This window comes from Anguilla anguilla, chromosome 2, assembly GCF_013347855.1.
Source record: "Anguilla anguilla isolate fAngAng1 chromosome 2, fAngAng1.pri, whole genome shotgun sequence".
Classification (NCBI taxonomy): domain Eukaryota; kingdom Metazoa; phylum Chordata; class Actinopteri; order Anguilliformes; family Anguillidae; genus Anguilla; species Anguilla anguilla.
The window spans coordinates 62,173,714-62,187,915 of NC_049202.1; the positions used below are offsets into that span (position 1 = coordinate 62,173,714).

General features: G+C 51.4%; 1 protein-coding gene across 6 annotated transcripts in view; it reads left to right on the forward strand.

Annotated features, from left to right (window-relative positions):
* Positions 1–14,202, forward strand: part of LOC118216897 (rho GTPase-activating protein 44-like) — a 34,738-nt gene that overhangs the window by 8,526 nt on the left and 12,010 nt on the right. For 5 of the 6 annotated variants that reach the window (XR_004763089.1, XR_004763090.1, XM_035398527.1 and 2 more), the window contains 11 exons: positions 129–197; positions 303–384; positions 2,674–2,801; positions 3,042–3,153; positions 5,323–5,404; positions 5,808–5,888; positions 8,425–8,538; positions 8,910–9,001; positions 9,694–9,874; positions 12,028–12,045; positions 12,999–13,190. Coding sequence is in view for 4 of the 6 variants with exons in the window: in XM_035398527.1 (XP_035254418.1) it covers positions 129–197; positions 303–384; positions 2,674–2,801; positions 3,042–3,153; positions 5,323–5,404; positions 5,808–5,888; positions 8,425–8,538; positions 8,910–9,001; positions 9,694–9,874; positions 12,028–12,045; positions 12,999–13,190 (1,151 nt within the window). In the remaining 2 variants the exon portion in view is untranslated. The remainder of the gene's footprint in view (positions 1–128; positions 198–302; positions 385–2,673; positions 2,802–3,041; positions 3,154–5,322; positions 5,405–5,807; positions 5,889–8,424; positions 8,539–8,909; positions 9,002–9,693; positions 9,875–12,027; positions 12,046–12,998; positions 13,191–14,202) is intronic. The other variant, XM_035398519.1, reaches the window with a different exon arrangement.

Sequence of the window (14,202 nt, forward strand, 5' to 3'; positions counted from 1 at the left end):
CTCCTGAATGTCCTTGTCTTTCAGTAGTTTCCTTTGGTTAAAAATGATGTTTTATTGCACTAAATGTAATGTTTTTTTCCCTCTCTCCCCGCTCCCCCCACCCCCCCCCCCCCCCCCTCTCTCTTTAGGATCAGTTATCAGCGGATATGTACAACTTCGTGGCCAAAGAAATAGACTATGCAAACTACTTTCAGATGGTGAGCGCGCGTCAGACCCCACTGCCCCTGGCCGGAGAGCCGGCCGGCGCTACGTTAGCGGTGTTCTGAGCGCTAACCCTGCCCCTCCTCTCTCCCCCCCGGCAGCTCATCGAAGTGCAGGCCGAGTATCACAGGAGGTCGCTGGAGATCCTGCAGAACGTCCTGCCCCAGATCAAGGCCCACCAGGGTGAGTGCGCCGCGCTGCGCTACGTAGCGCCGCTTCCTGTCACGTGACGCGCCCCCCCCCCCCCGGGACGCTCTCGGTGTGAGGTCCTGTCGAGCGCCGGTCACCGCGCCCCCCGCGCGTGTGTGTGCTGGTCTGCGGTTCGTCCCGGTTGGGCGCTGTGGGTGTGTACTGTCTGAACCTCGGCGTGTTTATTCTGTGCCGATTACGCACTGATCTTGTGTTGAGTCCTGGCTTTGGAAGTGTGCACAGGGTTTATGTCGATCCCTGTGGGTGTCTTAGTTTCCTGATTGTGCGGTGTGTACACTGACCTGCGTCTTACCCATCACCCTCATCGTGTTTGGGAACATGAGCTCGTCTCTTTTTGGATGCAGTGTCCTGCCCTTCTGGAAGTGCCCTTTTGAGTGCCGGGATGTTTGTGTGCGGTGTCTGTGTTTATGTGTCGCTTAATGCTGTGGTTAGATGCAGTTTGCGTGTTTGTGTTTGTGTCTGCGCAGTTTTGTGTGTACTGCCCAACCCGTGGCTTACACAGGACCTGTATTGTGCGCAGAACACTAGCTCGACTCTCCGGCGTAGTCTGCTGGTTGTATGAAGTGTCTTTCATGGCACAGCCCCTCTTGTTGTGTGTAGAATACAAGCTGAGCACTGTTTGATGTAGCGCCCTGGCTGTTTGAAAGCGTGTAAGACTATCTGTATCGGGGGCGCTGTGGTGGTGAATAGTGTACGCGTTAGTCTCTGTCTCACTTCATGTCCTCGTTGTGCAGTGCGTATACTGATCTGTGTCTGACATAGGCCTCTGTTGTGTGTAGAGTATCAGTTGATCTCTTTGATGTAGAGCCCTCATTGTGTGTAGTGTGTAACTGATGTAGGGGGGCGCTGTGGTTTTGTGGTTGTGTTTCTGTTCATCTCTGGGTGAATTAGTGCGCTGTCTCAGTCTGTCTGTGTGTGGCTTGTAGATAAATGTGAACAATTCCCTCTCTGTACATTGACCAGTGTAGATTGAGAGTTTTGCACGGTTGTCCTGGTTACATGTAGTGTTTATTAGGGCTAACTATTGTCAAGATTTTGTCGATACCAGTACCAAAGCTTCATCACAGTTCCAGTACCTGGAAGGTATGGATACCAATGCTTGTATTTACAGGATCACATATAATTTCCTGTCAGCATAATTTCGAAATGAATGTAGTTTGATAAAATGACATATTTAATTGCTAAGCATCTGTAAGAAGGAAACCAGAAGTAATTTGGTGTTCTGATTAACTTTCGATTTTAAACAGAGGCAGAGAACATTTCTCTCCCTCTCTCTCTCTCTCTCTCTCTCTCTCTCAGTGCATTGGTCCTCCGTTAGATTGATTCCATAAATGACCGAGTACTTCATCATCTTAGATGTGTGTTCTCTCTCCATTCTCCTGCTTTAATGATTGCACTCTGCAATGCCATTTTGCTTCTGAAAATGAAGGCAAGCTTCCAGCCCTTTCTGCCTCATTACCCTCACTGTCATTCCGTTATGAAGCAAGGAAGTAGCGGACAAATCAGGAAAATAATTCGCTCTATATTTTGCTGCTAGAAGTGCTGGGAAATTAACCAGTAGCTTGATTGACTTGGCTGAACATTATATTGACACTACAAGGTCCTCTGTGTTTTTCTAAGGCTTCCATATAAGTATGTAATTATTGTTTTTGAACAGTGTGTTTGTTCAGGGCTGGTACGATGTAATGAAGTTGGTCCAATTTAATCAGGAAAGTAGTAGCACTTCACTGTACAGAGTGCAGGTGTTTCTGTGCACTGTAGTGTGTGTGTGTGTGTAAGACAGTGTGTAACACAGTGGGCATGTATTACTATCTTTGTGAGAACCAAATGTCCCCATAGAAAGATGAGGAAAATTACACAAGGTGGGGACCTTTTGCTGGTCCCCACAAGTTCAAGAGGCTGTTTTAGGGTTAGGACTTAGGGTTAGGGTTACAGTCAGGGTTAGGTTAGGGTTAAGGTTGGGCATGTAATGGTTGGGGTTAGGGTTAGGGTTAAAGGTTACGGAATGACTGTAAGTCAGTGGGAAGTCCTCACAAGTATAGCAATACGAACATGAATGTGTGTGTGTGTGTGTGTATCAGTGTGTAACTCAGTATGTATATGTGTGTGTATGTGTGTGTGTGTGTGTGTGTGTGTATATCAGTGTGTAACTCAGTATGTATATGTGTGTGTATGTGTGTGTGTGTGTGTGTATGTGTGTGTGTGTGTGTGTGTATCAGTGTGTAACTCAGTATGTATATGTGTGTATGTGTGTGTGTGCAGAGGCCTGGGTGGAGAAGCCCTGCTATGGGAAGCCCCTGGAGGAGCACCTGTCCATCAGTGGCAGGGACATCGCCTTCCCCATCGAGGCGTGTGTGACCATGCTGCTGGAGTGTGGCATGCAGGAGGAGGTGAGAGCCGCTCCCTCGCTCAGTCTGCCGTCCGTGTGCTTTTAAAACGAGCCGCTGTCGTTGCTCTCGCTGCTACTCTGCTCAATGAAATGGACATTGGAAGTGAAAATTGTCCAGCCACTGGGAATTGGTGAGAGTGATGTGGTTGTAATGACAGGGACGCGATGCCTGCGGTTTGTCGACAGTAACCGCCTCGCTCTCTGTGCCCCCCCCCCCCGCTCCCCTCTCCCTCCTTCTCAGGGCCTGTTCAGGGTGGCCCCCTCGGCCTCTAAACTGAAGAAGCTGAAAGCCTCTCTGGACTGCGGGGTCCTGGACGTGCAGGAGTACTCGGCCGACCCCCACGCCATCGCAGGTGAGCCCCGCCGACCCTGCTGTTACCATGACGACAAGCACCCCCCCCCTCTTTTTGTTCTTCCCATCTGTGCCTGTGTAGGCAGTGTTGGCCCCGCCCCCTGAGCAGGAGAAACCAGCTGTGGAGCAGTGGGAGCTTCAGCTGATGAGGGCAGTTTTGGTGTTGACACAGTTGATGGGAGTAGTCTCAGTGTTCACTCTGCACACCCTGAGTCTCTTTCTCACACACACACACACACATGCACACACACACACATGCGTGTACACATGCTTGCACATACACCCACATATGCACACGCTCACACACGTATGTGCAACGCACATGCTTTCATGCGCATACTATACACATGCACACTCTCACACACACAAACACATTCATGCACACGCAAATTCGTAAATAGTCACAGTTCCTACAGTGTAAACCCTGTACGGCGCAAATAGAGAGGAGGTGCTTCTCTGTGCAGTCACAGCAGGCTCCAGAGGCCCTCAGAGCGATTGAAGCCTGTATGATTACCCTGGTTAGGCCTGTTAATATTAATAACCCGGCACCAAACGCAGAGCCATTTCTGGGCCTGTCCCAGAGGGAGAGCCCTGTCAGCCTGGGCTAATTTCCCACGTGCAGCACGGTGAGTCACGCAGCCTGGATGTGCCGCTAACCGAAGGGAAATCTACTGAGTAAATTAGACATAATTCAGTTTAATGTGTTTGTGTAGCGCCCACGCACAAAGCGAGATCCTGTGTTCACACGTGGGTGCACATGTACTCGCACACACACACACACACACTCACACACACACACACACAAACACACACACACACAAACACACACACACTTGCAGACCCCATTAAAAATTCAGACACTCCGGAGCCTCTAGTGGCGCAGCCTGTAGAGCGCTATCAAATCCGACCGCCAACCTTTGTCACACGTCTCTCCCTCTCTCTCCTCCTAGTACTTCCTGTCTCTCTACGCTGTTCTATCCAAATAAAGCTGAAAAAAGCCCAAAAAATATATTTGAAAAAAAATTCAGACACTCCAGTGCTATTTCTTCACATTATAGTGGTTTATTTAGCACTCATACAGGGCCTCTTACACACTCTCATACAGGGCCTCTTACACACTCTCATACAGGGCCTCTTACACACTCTCATACAGGGCCTCTTAAACACACTCTCATACAGGGCCTCTTACACACTCTCATACAGGGCCTCTTACACACTCTCATACAGGGCCTCTTACGCACTCTCATACAGGGCCTCTTACGCACTCTCATACAGGGCCTCTTACACACTCATACAGGGAGTCTTACACACTCTCATACAGGGCCTCTTACACACTCTCATACAGGGCCTCTTACACACTCTCATACAGGGAGTCTTACACACTCTCATACAGGGCCTCTTACACACTCTCATACAGGGCCTCTTACACACTCTCATACAGGGCCTCTTACACACTCTCATACAGGGTCTCTTACACACTCTCACACAGGGCCTCTTACACACTCTCATACAGGGCCTCTTACACACTCTCACACAGGGCATCTTACACACTCTCATACAGGGCCTCTTACACACTCTCATACAGGGAGTCTTACACACTCTCATACAGGGCCTCTTACGCACACTTGACATGCTCCGCGTCTGTTTTATGTACTTTGCCAAGGACTCAGTGTGAAGTTCCTCTCTCCACACAGTGCCAAGTGCACTTCTCACCCCCGTGACCTTCTGCATCCCAGCTGCCACTCAGAGCCCTGGGCCAGTCGGCAATCACCTCTCACTCGGGGCGGAGTGGATGAGTCAGGCAGTAGAAGTACTGTCTCTCGTCACGCTATGCTAATGGAATCGCCCTCGCTCAGCTGAGATGAATGGTGTTAAGCGGTAGTCAGCGCGACGCGCGCGGGACTGAATGTGTAAGTCACAGCACGGCCGCGTCGGAGCTGAGGTCTGGCCAACGAGCTCATCTGACCGCAGGCTTGTGCGACCCACTGCCCCACTTAAGCCCCGCCTCCCCGCCCCCTCTCTCCGCCACCCCTCGTCTGCTAGTCAGAACCGCAGCCGTCATGTTATTTATATACACATTCAGCTGTGTAAGTAATGTTATGTAAAGTCCTGGGCTACAAGCTTCCCCCCCCCACCCCTGTCTCTCTCTCTCTCCCTCTCTCCCCCGTAGGTGCTCTGAAGTCATACCTGCGTGAGCTTCCTGAGCCTCTGATGACGTTTGAGCTGTATGAAGAGTGGATCCAAGCCTCCAAGTAAGAGTGGAAAACATTAGCGCCACCTATGCACCCACGCCTGGTAATGCGCTCCACTGTAAAAGCATCAGATTACTGTTATTAAACCTGCACCGTGTGTCACACAAGAGTAGCACACAGTGGAAGACTGTAGCCAGGTGGATTTTGAATGGGGTTGTATTTCTGTTTTATCACTGTGTACATCTTCTTCGTATTACACAGTACGTATTGTTCCATTGTCACTCTGAAATGGAACGGTAGGTGACAAAGTGGGCAATCTCCATCTCTGAAATAAAGAGAGATGTTTCCCTCTCTCTCTCGTTCTCTCTCTCTCTGTCTCTCTGTTTTTCTCCCTCTCTCTTTCTGTTCCCCTTTCTCTTTCCCCCCCTTTCTCTCACTTTCTCTCTGTCTGAACCACCCTCAGCATTCAGGACCAAGATAAGAGGCTGCAGGCCCTGCTCAGTGCGTGCGAGAAGCTGCCCGAAGCCAATGGCAACAATTTCAGGTGAGTTACCCTCCCTCCGACCCCCCTCCCCCCTCCCAATTTCCTCTCTCCCTCTCTCATCTGGGCTCCCTCGCTTTTCTCTCTCCTGCCCCACATTTTCATTAGAAAAACACAATCATACCAGCCAGCCCAGTTTTATTTGGTTTGGGGCTCGTAAAATAAATGTCACGGAGGCTTACACAAGGGCGAATTTCATACGAGCAGCCTAAGTTATATCAGATCATGTGACATGAAGCACAGTGATGCCATGGCAACCGATACAGTTACAGATGGCGAGGTATTATATATATCTTATTTGGTGCAGGGAAGAGGAATTGGAAGGACACAGAATCTTGTTAACTTAATAAAAAAATGAAACTGCGACTGTTGCACATAACAGCATGTTTCTGAAAATTTTGAATGTAACCTTAACCTGTGTAATAATATGCAGGGTTGTGTAGTAAGGGATTACCTGCAATCTGAATAACGTAATCAGATTACAAAAATGAAGTGACTAGTCAAACAGGATTTTTTTAGCAGACACCCTAATCCAGATCCTGTCCAGTCTTATGCAGCTGGTTTATCTATTACTTACTGGTGTTCTTGTTCTTGGCCATAGTGGCAATTCCCCACCTGGGAATTAAACTTGACACCTCTTGGCAAGCCAAGTTATATCATCACTACAACACACTGCCGGACTGATGGACAGTTTTCAGTAGCAGGAATTAGCCTGTGTGTGTGTGTGCGTGCATGTGTGCGTGCGTGCATGCAAGTGTGTGTGCGTGCGTGCGTGTGTGTGTGTATGTGTGTGTGTGTGTGTGTGTGTGCGTGTGTGCGTGCGTGCGTACGTGCATGCGAGTGTGTGTGCGTGCGTGTGTGTGTGTGTGTGTATGTGTGTGCGTGCGTACGTGCATGCGAGTGTGTGTGCGTGCGTGTGTGTGTGTGTGTGTATGTGTGTGTGTGTGTGTGTGTGAGGGAGCGGCTCAGATAATCACAGGCTGGGGAAGCAGCAGGGAAACACATTAAATAAGATGGCAGTGATATTCTGCTGCCTGCTCAGTGTTTTAAATAAGCGAGGTGGAGTCCCGTGGGCCCAGTCAAAGCAAGGGGGGGGGGGGGGGGGTCAGCTGGGTGATTTAGGGAGGGGGGCTGGCGTGTGCTCCGGGTGTCCTGATCAAACGCGTTCTCCGGATGGACACAGCCGCAGATGCACGGTCAGCGGTGACGTGAGCTGGAGGGGAGAGCCGGGGGGTCACTGACGTCTCCTGGAGACCGCGACACTGTGACCTCACAGCTGAACTGGCTGTGTGTCCAAACACACCAGCGCAGATGCAACACTGAGAGAGACGGAGAGAGAGAGGGGTGCTGGAGATACAGAGAGAGAGAGAGTGAGTGGGGGGGGGGGGGGGGGGGGTAGAGGGAGAGGGAGGGAGCAGGAAGAGGGAAAGAGAAGAAGGGGTTCATGAATATAGTGGAAAGAAGAAGATAGAGAGTGAGGGGAGAGAGATGGAGGGAGGGAGAGAGCATGGTGAAGGAAAGGGGGAGAGAGAGAAAGGGAAGAAGGGAGAGAGGGAAAGGAAAAGACAGGAAGGAATAAATAGGCTGATGAGAGAGAGTAGATGGGTAAAGACAGAAAAAGAAAATAGAAAGGAGGGAAAGAATGAGAGATGGAGTGTGAGGGAGGGACAGAGAGGCATATGGACAGTGAGTAAGGGAGTTGGGGAGAGGGGGGAGGAAAGGTCATTGAGAGGGAGAACCACACCCCTGGCATCACTGAATCACACCCAGTGTCTCATTCTGCCCTGCGTGTCTGCACCTGGCCCTCACTAACAGCCCCACCAGAGAGAGGTGACCGACCGGGCCTGCGCTTCCCCCGGGGGAGGGGGGTGCCTCCGGGACTCCCATGTGCAGTACGAGGCTGCTGAGCTAGCACTGGTGCACAAATACCCTCCTCACCAGCCTCGTAGCATCAGAACACACACCGAGCAGGAAGCAGAGGAGTCAGTACACACACACAGAGCAGGAAGCAGAGGAGTCAGTACACACACACAGAGCAGGAAGCAGAGGAGTCAGTACACACACACAGAGCAGGAAGCAGAGGAGTCAGTACACACACACAGAGCAGGAAGCAGAGGGGTCTCCTGATTCAGGACACTGCAGACATCCGTGGTTCTCCTCTGAAGCCCATGATGTGACCAGCTGCTTCTTTTCACGCCGCAGACTACAGCTAAGCTCGCCTAGATTGGAGTCAGAGGAAGACCTTTCATATGCGGCTTTAGCACCAGATGTGCATGTACCCATTTGACTCTGCATCTGATTGGCCCACTCTGCTTTACCAAAGCCTGGTGCACTTCTTTATGGCAACCGTGACGGCTCCAGTGACAGGGCCACCCACTGCACGTCAGCTTGTTCAGCAATCCTGTACTTTCTCTGTTTCGGCCTCCCACCCACAGTGAGGACAGGCCTGTGAACGCAGTTTATTTTTACCAGTCAGAGATGCTCACACTTCATAACCTCTGTACACTTGCCCACGTTTTCTGTCTCTGTCCCAACACAGATATTTGATCAAGTTCCTGGCCAAGCTAAACGAGCACCAGGACGCAAACAAGATGACCCCCGGCAACATCGCCATCGTTCTGGGGCCCAACCTGCTGTGGGCCAACACCGAAGGGTAGGCCCCGCCCCCCTGGGCCCCCTGTGGCCCCCACCACACAGTGCTGCCTCTATGGCGCACTGTTTTCTATTGGTTTATGTTTATTATTTTAAGTTGGAGTGAAGGTTGTCATGCATAACAAGGAGTGTTGAAAAGGTCCTCATGTTCCTAGTAGGAGAAGCTTCGTTGTGGAGTAGGAGAGAGACTAGTCGTCTTATCAGCTGCCCAGCAGCGCTGAGTGCTCGACATGCTGACATGCTCCTCTTGAGTGACAAGTGTAGTTCCCCAGATATCGGAATGGAAGCTGCCCCTCTGAAGGTTGTCTGTCCGTCCACAATGTCCGTACAAGGTCGCCTTGGCGATGCCGGATTTCCCTCTGCTTCTCGCAGGAACATCACGGAGATGATGACCACCGTGTCCCTGCAGATCGTGGGCATTATCGAGCCCATCATCCAGCATGCTGATTGGTTCTTCCCTGGAGGTGAGAGGGGAGGGGCTTGCCCGCTGCCAGCCAGTCAGCACACAGGCTGTCTGAAGCGCGCTGTCAGTTACTGGAACCTACTGAATAATGGAATTTTGTACCACCCATTCCCCACAGTGTGAAAAACTGACTCATTTCTTCTGTGACATTATAGGCACAGCCAGCGAGAGTGTGCTCTGTACTGTATTCTGTCAAACTACCTCTGACATGAAGTCAGTAATTTATGTCTTATTAAAAATATTTTTGTCACAATGTGTTAGTCTGATACACATGGTGTTCATCAAGGTTCCCATACTTTATAAGTGCAAAACCCACTTACTGTGTGAGTCAATAGAGCATCTGTGACCAAACCCTAAATAGCATGTTGCCTATTATATGTACATAACTAATATGAAAATGTTACAGTTTTAATAAGTGTGATGTGCAGTACATGTAGGGATTTAACACAAACAAACCATTTATGCAGCTGGATATTTACAAAGTCGGGTCAGGTTAAGTACATGCTCAAGGGCTGTGCCCCTCTTATGAACTAAACCTGCAACCTCTGTGTTACGAGGCCTGTTCTCAACCATTATACTACAACGCTACCCCTGGTGTAAGAGGAATAGTGTTATTTCATATTGCTCTCACGACCCACCCTGTCTGATGTAATCCTGCCTCCCCACCCCCACCCCCCCCCACCCCGTCTCCAGAGATTGAGTTCAACGTGACTGGTAACTACGGCAGTCCTGTCCACACCAACCACAATGCCAACTACAGCTCCATGCCATCGCCGGACATGGACCACGCCGACCGCAGGCAGCACGATCAGGGCCGCCGCCCCCTCAGCGTCGCCACGGACAACATGATGCTGGAGTTCTACAAGAAGGACGGGTAGGGTCCCGCCCCCCCTCCAATTTATTCCCCCACCTCCCTCCCCCTGTCTCACTGCATCACTGACTGCCCCCCCCCTACACCCTCTTCGCCCTTATCCTCCACATCACCATCCTCATCCTCATTGCATCACTTGTCTCCTGGCAACACACTGCCATGGCAACACGACACAAGGAATTCAGAGGAGCGCAGTAGAACGTGTCCTTAGATGACCCAGCGTTCAGCTCCCGGTGGCTGTGTTGGTGGAGATTGGTGGAGTTTTGTTTGAAAAGGGGAGGCAGTAACTGACTGTAACCGTAAACCATGTCGTTACACAAACGGTATAAGGTGCCTTTTTATGATAAATGCTGTTGGATTACTGGGGATTTGTATTCAACACTGGGATGCATCACATCAGTACTGCAGGAAGAACATGGGGAAAGCACTGCGCTGCTCAATGCAGATAAGAACCCCGGTGAAGACCTTATGGCCTGTGCGTGACCGAGCCGTCGGGGTGCGGTGGCCTGTTTAAGTTCCTCTGTACCGACTGTTCCTGTTTTGGGTGGAGCTCGGAGCCCCTGATGGGGTGTCTGTGTCTAACTGCCAGGCGAATGCACACTGAAGCCTAAAGTGTGTCAGCGCTGCGCTTGATGCTGCTACATGAGGTCAGGTGATCCCCTGAGTTCCATGTACTGGATGTGTCTCGGTGCCATGTGGCAGGGCCATGCAGAGATCTGTGTTCCCATTAAAACGGTCCCCTCTCCTTTGATAGGCCCCTACAATGGTTCCGCCACAGCAGTGCTCAGTTACAGGTTGAGCCACAATGGCTTCTGTTTCTCCTCCCAAAGACTGCGTCAGTGTGACCGATTTGGGTTTGGTTGTAAGTCCTCAGCTTTGCATTACTGGATACAGTGCTCCATTCAGGCTCCGAACCTGAACCAGTCCGAACCCAACATTCAGCCCCTGGCTGTAATGGAGAAGGGGGGGGGGGATGTAGGGAGAAAAGGGGGGGGGGGGTTGTTGACATTGTAAGAGGCTGCTAGAGGGAGAGAGAAGAAAAAGGTAGTGGAAAGACTGGGAGATTAGGGGAGAGAGAAAGGGGGGAGGTGAGGGCAGAGAAGGATGGATAGCAGAAAAAACTGATGGAAAGTAGATTGTGAATTGGAGATAGAGAGAGTGATAAGGAGCAAGAGAGAGAAAGAGCAGGAGAGAAAAGAGGGGGGAAGGGTTGTTTGTTGTTAACGTGTGAAGCGAGCAGTTGTCAGTCCGCGCTGGAGGATTAGCTCTCGGTCAATCAAACGGCAATCGCCTTTTCTCCTCCGATCTCGCTCACCTTATCTGGCCCGCACCAGGAGCTCCGCACCTCTCAGTGTCCAGCCAGAGGCCCCAGCCAATCAGGGAGACCCTCTGCTCCACCGCTGCTGCCGCTGCCGCTGCCGCGCTCACAGATCAATGCAACCCTGTGTTGATTAGAAAGGGCCTGTGCTGACCTGAGAGAGCTCTCTCTCCCCCCCCCGTGCCCTGACCGATGAGCTCTGAATCCGTGTTCCGCTGCTTCGCGCAGGACCCCCGTGCTCTCTTTCTGGCCTGTGAGTATTCCGGTGCCGTTTCTAAGAATAGCAGCGGTAATAAATAAAAAGCCGAAGTGAACTGGTTTCTTCGACGGCGGGGCGGTTGGAGGTGTGGCTGTGTGCGAGAGAGAGTGTGACGGTGTCGACGCCGTTGTGTGTCCCTGAGTACGAAAGTGAGACGCTCGTTTATTTGCACCTAACCGCTGCTGCATGTCGCCCTAAATCTCCTTTGTCAGTTTTTTGGAAGCAGGGGGTTGGGGGGTTCGTTTGGGGTTTTACATCCCCTGAGTAAGGCTGCCTTAAATAGACTAATTGAATGGCTAATTGACTCTCAGCAGTAGGCCACGCTGGCAGCGCTTTTGGGAAGGCACACCCTTCACCCCTGGAGATCCTCATTACTCCCAGCATGCTTTTCATCTCACACAAGCACACACACACGTACCCCGCCCCCCCTCCTTCTGCCAGTACCCCGCCGCTTCGCCATCTTGGCTCCGTGTCCCGCAGTCGCCGTGATTGTCATGCTGCACAGAGGCAAACGGGTGCTCTTTACAGTCTTGCTTATCTTTACCCTTGATTCTGGTGTTTTTGTCCTACCAACCGCAGCATCAGGAAGATCCAAAGGTATTGTATGTCTCCTTTATCCTGTCTCTCTCTCTCTCTTTCTCTCTTTTCTCCCTCGTTAGACTGTAGAAGGGTTGTTGCTTTAACCCATGTTAGTTTTTCCACCTCGTTTTAGAGGGCCGTGCCCCCCCCCCTCCCCCCCCCCTCATTCTGACGGGAGGATCCGTCCGTGATCCCGACCCACGTGGCTGTTCTGTCTCATACACTTCTATCGCCGCTGGTAACAGTGACTCCCTCTCCCGCCCCTGCATCTCGGGCCCTCTCTGATTGGCTAAAAATTGTCATGTGCTCCTTAAATGTCCTCATTACACCCCTGGTCTCGTCCAGCCCGTCTCTCTACGCCTAATTGACTATCCCGATTTTCCCCTCAGTCATCAGCCCGTGAAAGGCCCCCCCCGTCCACCCCAGTGGGTGTTGGGGTACCCCTCCCGTTCACAGTGGCTGCAGTGTTTCTCCCACACTGCAGGAGGCTGAGCTGAGTCACTGTAAAAAGCTCTGTGTGTGAAAGTCTCTGCTGTTATTAATCGCAGAGTTACCCCTCCATCCCACAGAGAGGTAAAGAATGACCTTGGTCAGGGCCTGTCTGCTCAGTGCTGCCCCCTAGTGTTTGTGTGCTGTGCATCGGGCTGCCTGTGACTGCAGAGAGGGAGGTTCCTCCCTCCCCCCCTGGAGGCAGACAGTGGGGTGGAAATGATGCAGCCTCGCTTGGGAAGGGGGGTGGAGCTTGAGAGTTTACCCCCACCCATTTTCCCTGATCAACCGCTGGTGCCTGTACGAAACGGACCAGCTTAGATGGTCTCCTCACTCATTATGTGCCAATACTCATCAAAGTGTCTGTGGGGTGGGGGTAGGGTTTTTATTTATTTGTTTTTTTCACTGGGCGGGGTTTGGCCTCGGCGTTCCCGCCCCCCCCCCTCTCTCTGATTGGCCGCGTGTCTCTGCTCTCGCCGCAGCATGGGCGTGCGGGTGATGGACACGTCTTGGGTGTCCCGCAGGGGCTCGTCCGTAGTGCGTAAGACGTCCTCCACCCCCCCGAGCGTGCAGCCCCCCGCCCCGCCCGCCGACTCGCTCATCCCCGAGCAGCCGGGCGAGCTGTCCACCTCCCCCTCCCCCACGCCTCCTCCCGCTAGCGGAGATCGCGGCAGGTAAGGCGGGCGTTGTGGCCTCTTCTTCTTCCTCCTTCGTCCTCCTCCTCCTCCTCTCTTCCTCTCCTCTTTCGCTGTCCGCCTTTCCTGTGGCTGTCCTCTCTCTTTCTCTGTCTTTCTTGCTCTCTTTCTGCTCCCTTCTCTTCTTTACTCTGCATTTTCCTGTCGTTTGCAAACCCCCCCCCTCCCCCCACACACAGACACACACACACTTGTTTTGCTGGGATTAATGTATAACAGCTTGGGTTTTTTGTGGGTTTTTGTCATTGTCGTTGTTGCTGTTGGTGTTGTTCCTGTGGTTGTCACTGCTGTTGTCTTTGTTGTTGCTGTTTTGTTGCTGTTGTCAATGTTGTGTTGTTGTAATTTTGTGCTGTGTGTTTATTCCCCTCTCTTTGGTTTTAACGGAAGAGACTACTAAAATTTGGGGTTTTCTCTTGCTTGTCTGTTAATTTTGTCCCTGATTGAATTTGATTACTGGCAGTTTGAGGATGTTTAACCTGAGACAGAAAGTATTAACGTATTTGCTGGGATCTTTTAGCATGGCTTGGAGTGTTGCTTCTGGCTAACTAATCTTTGCTCATTTCCTGCCCAGTAGAAATCTGTTCCATTCCTCTCCACAACACTGTCTAATTTCACCCTTTGCTAGTAGATTTTTTTTGTTTTGTTTTTATGCTCATAGTTTGTGTGTTCGGGTGAAAGTTGTACCGTATAAATTGTGCTCTTTTGGGACTGCCGCAGGAACCTGCTGAAATGTTTGGGTTTTTTTTTTTGGCAGTCCCCAGACAGTGGAATGAATAATCCTTCCTTTGCCGGCACTGCTCTCTGTGTAGATCTGCAAAGCCGGCGAACGGGGCTTTGCATCCGACGCACCGCACCAGGGCACGGCTTTTTTTTTTTTTTTTTTTTTTTTTCCCCTCTCTGGTGCGGTGTGCGGACACAAGCTCGTTCGGCTACGCTCCACTGGTGGCCGCCAGCGCCGTGCACGCCCTTTCATTTCCACCTCGTTTATTGG